This window comes from Crocuta crocuta, unplaced genomic scaffold (genome assembly GCF_008692635.1).
Source record: "Crocuta crocuta isolate KB4526 unplaced genomic scaffold, BGI_CrCroc_1.0 scaffold118, whole genome shotgun sequence".
NCBI classification, from domain to species: Eukaryota; Metazoa; Chordata; class Mammalia; order Carnivora; family Hyaenidae; genus Crocuta; species Crocuta crocuta.
The window spans coordinates 13,827,695-13,840,607 of record NW_027551558.1 but is presented as its reverse complement, the minus strand read 5'-3'; the positions used below and the strand labels follow the sequence as shown (position 1 = coordinate 13,840,607).

Here is a 12,913-nt window from a genome sequence, read left to right as displayed (position 1 = left end):
CCAGGCTTGAAGCTGGAAAACTTAAGCAAAATGGCTGCTGAGGTTCTAATCTAACAATCTACAGTCCTGCGGAAATACAGACGGATGTGTAGGAGTATTAAAGTGTGTATATATAGGCAAATAACAGAAATAAGAGACTATCACTTTTAATGTCCACTTTCCTCTNTCTTGAGCTCATTACCTCTTACCAAAAATGGTACTACCTCTTACACGATGTATCCTCCACCAGGCTTGAAGCTGGAAAACTTAAGCAAAATGGCTGCTGAGGTTCTAATCTAACAATCTACAGTCCTGCGGAAATACAGACGGATGTGTAGGAGTATTAAAGTGTGTATATATAGGCAAATAACATAGAAATAAGAGACTATCACTTTTAATGTCCACTTTCCTCCTTCCTCACTCTCCCAACAGAAATAACAACTGACTGTTTAACAATGTCCCACCTCCATCTCTTCTTCTTCCTCTGGTTCTGAGGGCTCATCACACACTGCCAGTTCAAGCCTCTCCATCTTGTCTTTATTCAAGGCTTCATCTGCACGTTGCATTGCTCGGAGTATTTCAGACTTTGAACTATAAAAATGACCTCCTTTTTGTGCTTCCTTCGATTTTGAACCTACAAAATTTATACTTAGATTTAATTTATATTTCTTATTAAGCAAATCTTATTAAAAATAAAAAAGAACTGTTGGCTTGGTAGTGGACTCAACCTACAACACCTGTCCTAAAGGACAAGAATGGTAAGAATCTAGTTTTTAATTTAATGTCCCATTACTTCTGATAATAGACCAATAAAGCCTGCAAGGAAGGAATTATCATGGAAGAACTACCAGTGAAACTTAAATTACCTATTTTATATCCTTGAAGTTGCCCTAACTGTTCAGTCACCCCAGGACCACGTCATCACTCTTCTAATTTCTTGTGAAGTGGCCCTAAATAGATAAGGCACACCTACCTCTTCAGGTGAGGCGTGAGATGCAAAAGGGGGTTTGAGACGCTTTTTCTTTTACATTACTTCAGGAAGGCCAAAACGACACCATCAGTTAAATGGAGCTACGATACTCAGTTTATCCTTAAGGTAGTTATATAGGATATATTAAAAACCAACCAAAAAAACCCCAAAAAACCCACTTCTGGTAAGGATACTAATTTTGGAAGGGTGCCCCAGTTCAGACTTTGAATGGCTCTTTGTGTTTTAAAGTTAAACTGTCTGGTTTTCAAGTAAAACTCTTTCTTTACTCCTTTCACTTAAAAGAGCTATAATTTTAAATGACACTCCACTGAGCAAAAAATTAGATGCAGAAGATCCCAAATCTAATGGCACAAACTAGAAACGTCTGTTTTCTTCTAACCAAATATAACTAGAAAACAAACCTGCATTTGTCTAAATTTAACAGATACAAACACTGCAGTATTTCCTTCTTTCCACTGAACACTAAAACTAATAGCACATGCTAAAGTGCCATGGAATTTGCAACTTTAATGGGCTGCCTAAAATAAAGGTACCATTTCCCATTTTTCTCAAGAGCTGCACCAACACTACAAAATTACAATACTCAAAATCAACTGGAGGGTGACTCCTAACTTCCTCCAACCCCCCAGCTATCTAACAGTATCATTCCCCAAAAAACCGTGATGCAAACTACTTTACAATCCTAAGAACAAAAAAAAGAAAAAGAATTAAAAACCTACTTTCCCTCATCCACACTGTTGCAACAATTTGGAAATTTAAAGGGTCAGGAGCCGTATGCACAGAGTGCCTTTACAAAATAATGACAACATAAACGTAAAATCTGAGATTTTTCAAGTCATACTGCCAAAGCTTTGTTTAGAACCTCCAAATCAGTCCTAGGAAAAGATCTTATTTCTCATCTAGTTCATTCAACTCTCTCACTTTATACATGAGTGAACAGTATCTGAGTCACTTTGTTGGCCAAGATTATACAGCACATTAGTGCAGAAGATCGCACCAAATTTCCAGATTCTCTTTCTGTCCTGCAGGTCAGATTTCCATGCAGACTAAACCTTCTTCAGTATGCCCTCCTGGCCCTGCAGGATGAGCGGTGCTAGATTCCCAGAAAATTGACTCTTACTCTGACTCCAGAACACTTGGGTTCAAGTGTTCATCCTAGCGTGGAGAGTTGGGGGATAACAGAGAAGGACTTACTCATCATCAAGTGTATATACAAGCACTGAATCCCGCAAACCTGATGTGCATGCACTTTATAATTCAAGACCCTGAAAGAGTGCACCTGGCCCAAGTGAGGCCACACAAGGCAAGACTGCTGATGTCTAGGACCATAAAAAAGCTGGGGCTGGAAAAAGAAAAGTTATGGTTCCAGAAATCTGATGTAAAACTCAGTTCAGATGTAATCACAGTGGGGATTTTGAAGGCCAGGTAAGCACGCATCTCCATCTGTCCTGGAGAATGTCACGGATTTATATGCTACATATCCTGACTGCATTGCCTATCTCGTGGACCCTCGAAGATGGGGACTCTGTCAGTTTACCTTTTTCGTACTGAATTTGGGATCTCGGTCCAAATGAGATCCAATCATGAAAACAAGCATTTTCCCTCTAAAGGCATGATACTGCCATAAGTCAACCAGAAAGACAGATATAAAAATTCCACTCCACGCAACAAACCTGCTTAAGACCAGCTACAGCATCTTCTATTTTCCCCGTCTATCTTATCCTTTTCCCAAGCTGGAAGCACTCCCTGCCACTCCTGCAATTTACTGGCATAAAATGCACTTAATTTCACTCTATAGGAGATGCTGACACTTGTGCTCACATGCATGGCACGCGTGCTTGCTCTCTTGCACACACTCTCACAACCATTCTGCAGAGCAGACTCCTTACCTGTATACGGCTTTAATAGCCTTCTGCTAACCCAGCCCCTTGTTGGGCTGTCATCAAAAAACTGTACATGAACTCGGACAGACTTCCCTTTCTCGCGGATGAATGTTCCATCAAAAGGGTGGTTATAAACCAGGCAAGGCCACCAGGGATAACCTTCCATCTTGGCCCAAACCAAATCACCTGGTGAGAAGTCACAAGAACTGTTGCCAAAAGGAAATACATAACTTGGTTAATATTTGGTCAAGCTGCATTCAAGGCAATACCTACAAATAAAAGCAATTCCAAGGAAGGCATCATTAACATTCCTATGAAGTCTTCTGGCATTAGTATTATTCAAGCATAAAAATTCTAGAACTAATGATTTTTAAAAATCAGATGTTCAAGTCGTTTTTAAAAACATAAGCAGATATCACAATGCTTATTATTTAACTACTAAGAAAAATACAAATATAATGAATTCTGGTATTAAGGTGAGAAGCTATTTCTCAGAATCATTCAAGTTTAAAAACTATGGCAGGATTCTAGTAGAATATCGAATATAAGAACAAGGCACAGACTCACTGTACATGCTCTCCCAATTACGATGCATCACACGTGCATACCACAATATAGTGTGTACCAGGAACAGGACCTGACATACAGTATTAATAAAATACTAAACATACGATGTAATTTGCTAATGATATTAAATATTACCTCATTAGACTTTGCTTGGAATCAGTTTCCAGTTAAGCTCCTACGTATTCCAAACATTCTACCTACCATACTAGTCTTCCCCCCCTAAAAATCTAGTTCTATGGAAAATGTCAGCCAAGTGCCTAAAGTAATGAGTACATACGCCTGTAAAATCAAAACCAGAAATTCAGTCTTAACAAAATCAGATTTGGTTCTGAAGGTTTCCTGAGAAAGGGAAAGGAGAGGGTAAGGGAGAGAAGAATCTAACTTAAAAGACTACAGCAGATGCACACGTGAAACTAACAGAACACTGTATGGTGACTAATGAGAATTAAAAAGAAAACAATATAAAAATAAAGATGAAGAGACTACAGCAGAGTCCCTCAATGATGAAGAGGCCACAACAGCTGATGAATTCTGCTCAAGTACTATATACCAAGATTTTCTTAACTTGCTAAAAGACTTCACTGAATAACTGCAAAAGTAAAATAAGTATTACAAACAGGAACATTTTAGTAGTCAACTGAGGCCACTTTATTCAGACCCAATCACCAAATTATTCATTCCTTTCTTCAAGAATGTGAATATGGAAACCCTTAGGCTAGACAATTAGAAGAGAAACAAAAACAGCATGACTTTAGCTGGGACTTTTCTCAGGGGCCTTTACGTAGGTACATTCTTAAATCTACAGTAACGTACACAAGCACTAATCTACAAATATTGCCATCAAGCTCACCACATAGGTCATCTTCAAACAGGAAGTTGTGACTACAATTTCAAAGTTCTACTGTAAGTGCTTCCTGGTTACGAGCATCCATTCCATTAACAGGAGACAAAGACCCTGATAGCTGTGCAGAATGGTTTGTTTACAAACCTTCCTACTGTCAAGCAGTCTTTCCCTTAACTCCCAGGAAGCCACTAACCACAGAGCCTATCACAAGGTAGCAAAAACCACAAGCTTTCTTCGTGCCAAAGCAGCTGAGAGGACCCTAAAGCCGGACTTTCATTTCTCCTGCTAAAGGAGGAAAACAACTTTTGTCCTTGTAAAGACACTATCAGTTCCGGGTCTGAACCCTGGCAGTGATTTTTACAAGACTGACCAAAGAGCCAATGCCTGTGATTTCAAAGGCTGCGTCTCCCCGCATGAAGCTTATTTCTGGCTGTATAGTCTTGAGACGTCAGGCTTCAAATTGTACAGATTTTTCTGAAAGGGGGACCAGTAGGGATACCTGTCTGTCAAGCCTGGCTGCCCTTCTCAAAGGCACCTAAATCCCTTAAAAGATAGAGACTCAGGTAAGGTGCTGGTGTGTTTGTAGCAAAGCCTAAACCCCATCACTGGCTAGTTTAAGGTGGTTCCTCCCTTATGTAGTGAAGTTATCAATATATGTCGATGAGTCCTGAGCCTGAACGTAGGGAGTGAGGTTTACAAAGGGTTCTTGGTTTGGGGCCCCTGGTTGGCTGTCGGTAGAACATGAAATTCTTGACCTTGAGGTTGTGAGATCAAGCTCCATACCGGGCATGGAGACTACTTAAAACAATAAAATCTTTAGGGGCGCCTGGGTGGCTCAGTCGGTTAAGAGTCCGAATTCAGCTCAGGTCATGATCTCACGGTTCGTGGGTTCAAGCCCCGCGGTGGGTTCTGTGCTGACAGTTAGAGCCTGAAGCCTGTTTCAAATTCTGTATCTCCCCCGCTCTCTGACCCTCCCGTGTTCGTGCTGTCTCTCTTTCTCAGAAATAAATAAAACATTAAAAATTTAAAAAAAAAACCAATAAAATCTTTTTTTTTTTTTTAAAGTCTTCTTGGTTTGTAAAATTAAACACAACTATTTTTCTTGCCTGTGTGAATGGTGGAGTTATGCAGGGTAAGAACTAATAAGGGCTGAACTGGACACCCGCTGTTTCATTACATCTGTGTCTTATTAAAAGTTACAAATTCTCAAGAATGGAGTTAGTGCATAAGAAACTGACACAAACACACATACTGGTAGTACATTTTTTTTTAAGTTTATTTACTTATTTTGAGACAGAAAGCGCAAGCAGGGGCAGAGCAAAGAGAGAGGGAGATAGAGAATCCTCCAGAGCAGGCTCCACAATGTTAGCACAGAGCCCAACGTGGGGCTCTATCCCACAAACGAGATCATGACCTGAGCCAAAATCAAGTTGGACACTTAAACCACATGAGCCAGCCAAGGAGCCCCATCTTGGTAGTACATTTGAAGTTCAAGGGAACAGGATGCCTCAAATCCCACAGAATTCTGTTTTGCCTGGTATGAGACAACAGAGCACTTGCAGGAATCTCAGTTGTCTTATGGGCTCCCAGAGAAACTGCCATGACTAGATCAACATTCTTAAACAAACTTGGGTCTCGAGTTTCTGAGACCCAAAAGACATGGGAGAAAATTTTTAGTTTTATACCTAACCTTACTACGTAATAAACTATTACTGTTTTAACATTAAGTTCATTATAGTTTTATCCCAAAGGAAATAACTAGGGGTGCCTGGGTAGCTCAGTCGTTAAATGTCCGACTTCGGCTCAGGGCATAATCTCACAGTTGGTGGGTTCAAGCCCCGCATCGGGGTCTGTGCTGACGGATAGCTCAGAGCCTGGAGCCTGTCTTCAGATTCTATATCTCCCTCTCTCTCTGACCCTCCCCTGATCACACTGTCTCTGTCTCTCAAAAATTAAAAAATTAAAGAAAAAAAAGGAAATAACTAGAACTAAGACTCAAGTTACTAACTGCCATTGACACAAATGTAGTGCAAATTGTAAAACAAACTGTACAGTGGTGTTCAAGGGTCTGAAAAATGATTAGAAAAGATAATTTTCCAAGCAACCAATTTAAAAATTTAATGTCTTGGGTGCCTGAGAGGCTCAGTCGGCTAAATGTCCAACTCTTAACTTTGGCTCAGGTCTTGATCTCACTGTTCCTAAGATAGCGCAGAGCCAGCTTGGAGATTCTCTCTCTCCCTCTGCTCCTCTCCCACTCATGCGCACTCTCTCTCAAAATAAACTAACTTAAAAATTGTTAATATCTTTAAGTTTATTTTGAAAGGCAAATGTACATTCTTACTAGAGGGGAAAAAAGTATAAAAAGCTAACTACAATGATCAGTTTTGAAATAAACTCCTTATCTGTAAGGTTAAAATTAACTGTTCAAATTGTTTTTCAACATCACCATACCCTAAATATATACTTCAGAATCTTACACACAATCTAACTTTTCTGCTGTTAGGAATTGGCAGTACACTATAAAATGAGAAGGCTAAAAAATTTAGTAATATGCGCTGCTCCTCTAATGCTAAAAGTGACACTTTGAAAATGCTGGCCCAGGAAAGGGGTTTCCAGCCAAAAAGAGAATTAAACAAGTAATAAAATATACAGTTGTATACTGTGTAATAAAACTAAGTATTTTAAACATTTCAATTAAAAATGTTCTTCATTTAATGCTAACAGAGTTCTTATTAAATCTATTAATTTTGTGAGTAAACTCCAATTGTTTAAAGGTAATTTTAAAAATTTAATCTCAAAATAAATAAAATCTCTAGCAGTTGTGTAGTTTCCAAAGAATACCAAAATTAAAAGAACATATATTTTAATCCATGCAAATATTCAGTTTTTCCTACCAACACTACATACTGTCTTTTAAAATATGGAAATATAATGCAATCTTAGGGACCACAGCTGGAATGTACTATAAGTTGAATACCTGCCAGTCTTTCATACACTGGTTTTTATAAGAGCCTGATAACCCTATTAAAAAAAAAATCCCATCTACCTATTTCACTGGCTCTGCTTAAAACTTTACCCACCAGTAATGTATTAACTGTATTTTAATATCTGGCTATATTTTCTGGCAATCTTAACATCTCTTTTCATGTAACTGTATTAAAAAGAATTGTTAGCCCTATGCTATCAAATTTGAAAATAGTCAAAAAGTCACCTCACATCTAAACATTTTAGTACAATGTAAAATACACTGGCTCTTCCTAAAGCCCAAGCTGAAATGCCAAAATAAATACTGGGATTCTATCTTGCAATATACTTATACATAAGATCCAAATAGGGCACATGGGCGGCTCATTCAGGTCATAATCTCAACAGCTCAAGAGATCAAGCCCCGCACTGGGCTCTGTGCTGACAGCTCAGAGCCTGGAGCCTGCATTGTAGTTGTATTCTGTGTCTCCTCTCTCTCTGCCCCTCCCCTGCTTGTGCTCTGTCTCTCTCTCTCAAAAATAAATATTAAAAAATTTTTTTAATCCAATTATGACTTTATAAAGTGTTAAAATATATATTTTTTAAGTCTACTTAAGTAACTTCTACACTCAAAATGGGACTCAAACTCATGACCCCGAGATCGTAAGCTGCAGGCTCTTTCCACTGAGCCAGCCAGGCACCCCAAAAATGTTACTATATCTCAAGTGTTTGATAGTCTTGGGATTCTAAAGACAGTAAGAAAAAAAAAGGAAAAACGGACAGCACAGAAAAATAAATGTAAAAGCCTTCATACAACTAGGGTGTCAAGCTGTCTCAGTGGGTACAGCATGCAATTCTTGACCTCAGGGTTATGAGTTAGAGCCCCACTTTGGGCATAGAGCTTATTTAAAAAAAACAAAAAAAAACAAAAAACAGAAAAAACCTCATTCAACTGAGAAATGATTCGATAAAGCTAAACAGATTGAACAGATCTTTAAAACTGTGCTTTAAAATCACGTCGTTTTGCTTTCTTTTTAGTCCATAATTTTGGTGTCAAATTACTGACTGTGCAAGAAAATTTATAATCAACGTTTTTAGCTGTTTACTTAAAAAAAAATCAGTAGGTACGAAAGCACTGCTAGAATATGGTTCTATAAACAATAAAAGATGTCAAACAAAAAGTTGTGCATATAAACACTGTGCATAAGCACAAACAAAAACTTGTGCATGTAACAAAAATACTCTCAAACCGACTTTAGAAATCAGCTATCAGTGTTTGCACCTAACTCTCAAGGTGGACCATTAGAGCAGACTTCCTCTACTCTCAAATAACTAAATGCAGTACTGAGAAAAGAGAAGTAATAATCACAGCGATAAATTCCAAGGCCCCTACAATACCTACCCACCTCCCAGTACACCTCTGCCCATCGGCGTGGGTTAACTGTTACCCATCACTCAGGAGCTAGGTTGACCATATAAACTATCATCCAAACTGGTGTTTACTATTTTCTAAACAGCATTAGAGAAGAAAGCTAAAGGAAGTTAAAAGACAGCAAGTTTTTTGTGGAGCAACTTAATTCCATGCCTTAAGAGCAGGGAGACAGGTCTTCAGAATGAATGTTTCCAAAAGTCCCCACTCATACGCTGTCTCTCTCTCCTTCAAAGATAGATAAAGCATTAAAAGTTTTTTTTTTTTTAAACTATGGAAATTCTTACGAAAGGACCTACAACTAGTACAGATAAGGGCACTTAAAAACGATTTGCCAGGTCTGACCATGACCACTCCTCGTCTGTGAATGGGGATGGGGCACTTCAAAGAGAGACCATTATCACTGAAATGAGATTCTAAAAAAAAGAAAAACACTAGCCAAGATACATAATAATTTTAAAAAGCCAGAATAAAGTGATCAAATTTTAAAAAGCCATACACATTACAGCTCTCTCAATTATGATCTTAATCAACTATAAGGGGGTAAAAAAAACCGTACCAGAAGCAGGCCCAAGTACTCTTCTTATAACCATGTACTTCAAACTGATGTCATCTTGACTCCTTCCTTGCCCTTCTGTCCCATAATCTAAATCATCACCAACACCTGCCTACTTTAGCACTTTGGTCTCTCAACTTCTTTCCTAAATCCTATCCCCACTGCCACTACTCACATCCTCTATCCATAATCAAAGTAGCCTCTTAACAGGTCTCCCCACCAAACACACTTCAGCCAGAGTGAGATTTCCTTTTCCTTTTTTAAGTAATCTCTACACCCAACGCGGGGCATTCACTGAACTCACAACCCAGAGATCAAGAGTCGCCTGCTCTACCAACTGAGCCAGCCAGGGGCCCCCTTCCCTCAATCCCCCCCTATGGATTTCTTAAATAAAATCTACAGAAGCCATCAGCCATATAAAGAAAAAGACTGAGAAACTTGATGTTACAGTTAGTAATGTCTGTTCCAAAAATGTCATAAACTGAATGAAAAGGACAACTCAGGATGGAAAAAGACCACATCACACACAAGTGGCAAAGAACTAGGGAAAAAAGCAAAACGGGCAAAACACTTGGAACATTTGAGCCCAAGAGGAAATGTACATGACCAACATTAGAAGATGCTCAACTTCTTTTTAAAGATTTCTGGGGGCCTGGGTGGCTCAATTGGTTAAGCGTCCGACTTCAGTTCAGGTCATGATCTCACGGTTCGTGGGTTCAAGGCCCACGTTGGGCTCTGTGCTGACAGCCAGCTCAGAGCCTGAAGCCTGTATCAGATTCTGTGTCTCCCTCTCATTCTGACTCTCCCCTACTCATGCACACGTACGCGCTCGTGCGCTCTCTCTCAGAAATAAATAACATTAAAAAAAAAAGCTTTCAACTGACCCTGAGGAAGTCTAAATAAATGTCTTTGTGGCCCATCAGCCTGTTCCTGACTGAATCCTTGCATGCCTCTCAAAGGCTCCTGTCTCCTTTCCTTCAATCCACAATTAGCAGGACTTTCTTCCTGAACCAGCTTCCTAACACCCCCTTATTCCCACCGTAGCCTAGCTAACTCCTGTATGTCTTCTGGGTTTCAAGCTGAATTGCTGAAAGCCTACCCTGACACATATATACCCTCTTCCCCTGACCAAAGCTCAGAGAGCTCATACACTCTGCTCCAGCTCTAAGAATTACCCTTTTGCTTCCCCCAATCAAGATTGCATTATTCCATAATGCCTGATAGAATACTGTGCCTGGCAGAGCAGGTACATGGGCATTTGTTGAATGAAGGTCAAATCTATATACTGGAGTCTCTTTAGAAGCTTAGTATCAAATGACCATCTTTCCTGAATACTCTGGAAACAGTCCCTTTAGCAGGTGGTCAAGTGTAGTAAACAATGTCATGTCTTTACAAGTCTGAATTCAGACCTCAAAAAACAAAGAGCATGTACTTTTCAATACATGAAACAATTCAGGCAATAAATGCGTCCTTTTAGCATGGATGCAGGAATAATCAACTCACGTTCAAATAAATATTATAACACACCTTGCATTTCTCACAGTGATGAAAAATTTATGAAAAACAATCTGTTATGGAAGATGCACATGTTAGAGAAGGAAACGTTTTTCCTCTATCCTTCTGAGTTCTACGCTGAGACCCTCAGTAATGAAAGATTAACGAAAGAAAACCAAACTGAAGTTTATTAACATGTATACCTCCTGTATACATTGGAGATACTAAGGGAAACAGTAACTCCCAGAGATAGCCGGAGTCACCACCTTAAATACCATCAGAAAGACAAAAGAAAGATGGAGGAGGGGTGGCGAGAGGGCCAGGTGTGGAAGGGCTACCAGGGAAAGAACAGCCAACTGCATTACGATTGTTATGCAGATTTAAACCAGACTGTCTCCATTAGAAAGATTTTATCCACATTTAGTTTTCTTCTTCCAGGTTCAAAGCCGGAGACTTCCTTACATGTGNACCTAAGCGAAAGTCGGACGCTTAACCGACTAAGCCACCCAGGCGCCCCAGGAGGGTACCCTTTTAAGTCGTGCTTCAGTGTCTGCTGTTTCTCAAAAAGAAAGCTCAAGGGGCGCCTGGGTGGCTCAGTCAGTTGAGCCTTACTTAGGCTCTTGATTTCCGCTCAGGTCCTGAGGGGGCTCAGCGCAGCTTGGGATTCTCTCTGCCCCTTCCCCACTTGAACACTCGCTCTTTCTCTCTCAATACACATAAACTAAAAGAAAAAAATTAGCCCCCAATAATCTTTAAACCAGAGGCATGCCCTACCACTCTTCACACAACTATACAAGCTCACACTACCTTAAAGGGTCACTTAAAGGAAGGTAGCACTATTAATTATAATTACGCTTTGACTTTTGAAAATCTGTAGTAGGACACCTAAAACTCAAGACACTGGATTACTCAGAACCACTAGCACTCTAATCTTGTCGAGTTCTTTTTTCTAAACCTCTATTTCTTAATCCTTTCAAACGGCTACCATTACATTTTGTGCCTAATACAATACCTGGGATACAGCAAATATGAGCTTTTCAAAATGTCGCCGCTTCCCCCAACAAAAGGCCCACCAAGCCGTGGAACAGCAGCGAACTGCTCGGAGCGCGAGGACACCTCCCGGCCGGCTTCCCCACAATCGTGGCGGCACATCCCAGTCCAGGGCCCGCTCAGGGCCTTTCCGGTCTCCCTCTTAACTGCGAAAAAACTACGGTTGCCCCATCCTCCCACGGAATCGTCAACGAAAGGGACACTTTATCATAACATCGTTCTCAACTCCACACAATACTTCCACGTGTGTCAAAATTAATACGGCTTCCAAATTCCTCATCCGTTTTGGTGCCTGTTCGGCCTACCTATAGGGATGACCCAGCCGGATCCCATCAGTTTCTGCTCCCCCCACCCGCCCCGCCCCTGCAATCCTCAACCGGACCAATCAGACCGCACGGTCCGCGGCGTGATACACCCCCGACGCACACAGCTTGCGGCCCACCCCCCACTCCCACCTCCCCTACANGCAAAGAGCTTTCAAAGCTCCTTTCTCTTCCCGCCCCACCCCCAACGCTCCCATCTCCCTTTTCTTCTCGCCACCCCGAGCAGTTTGCACTCCCTCTCCAAGCCGGCCTCCCACCTGGCGGAACGCATCTCTTCCTCCGAAGTCTGCGCGTCTCCTCCCCCCCCACCATTTCTTCCTGCAGCCTATTTCCTGCTGCCCTGTTTACAATCTACGCCCCCTAACACCAAGGCTACGAACTCAACCCCAGCACGGTTTCAAACCAAGTGTGCAGCCCCCCTCCTCCGAACCCAAGGCCTGGCTACGCACCCCCCAATCCTCCAAAGCGAGCCTCCCTTCTCCAGGCTCCCTGCGCCCCGCCGCTGTGCCCCCGCCCTCGACCCCCGCCCCCCAATACCACCGCGCTACCTGGCGGGGACCGCGGGCGCGGCCGNGCAGAACCCGCCTTGGGCCCAGGCCCAGGCTCAGCCTCGCTCCAGGCCGCATCCCCGCCGGGAGTAGAGGAGGCCCGGGTGGCAGCGGCGGCACCGCCGCCTTCCCCGGAGGCCTTGACCGAGGCCTTGTTGGCATTATTCAGCGCTGGAGACTTGGGGAAGAAGCTGTACAGCGTGCTCTGTCGCGACATAGCGACGGCCGACAAGGCCCAACCGCTCTGTCGGACCGAGCGCCTAGAGGCTCGGAATAAACCGCGCG

General features: G+C 41.6%; 1 protein-coding gene across 2 annotated transcripts in view; it reads right to left on the bottom strand.

The window, feature by feature from the left end:
• The window catches only part of MSH6 (mutS homolog 6), a 21,679-nt gene extending 8,766 nt beyond the window's left edge, over positions 1-12,913 (bottom strand). The window contains exons 1-3 of one of the 2 annotated variants that reach the window (XM_077749277.1): positions 12,595-12,913; positions 2,860-3,083; positions 444-613 (exon numbers count right to left, since the gene is read on the bottom strand). In XM_077749277.1, the coding sequence (XP_077605403.1) occupies positions 444-613; positions 2,860-3,083; positions 12,595-12,845 (645 nt within the window). In that variant the 5' untranslated portion in view covers positions 12,846-12,913. The remainder of the gene's footprint in view (positions 1-443; positions 614-2,859; positions 3,084-12,594) is intronic. The other variant, XM_077749276.1, reaches the window with a different exon arrangement.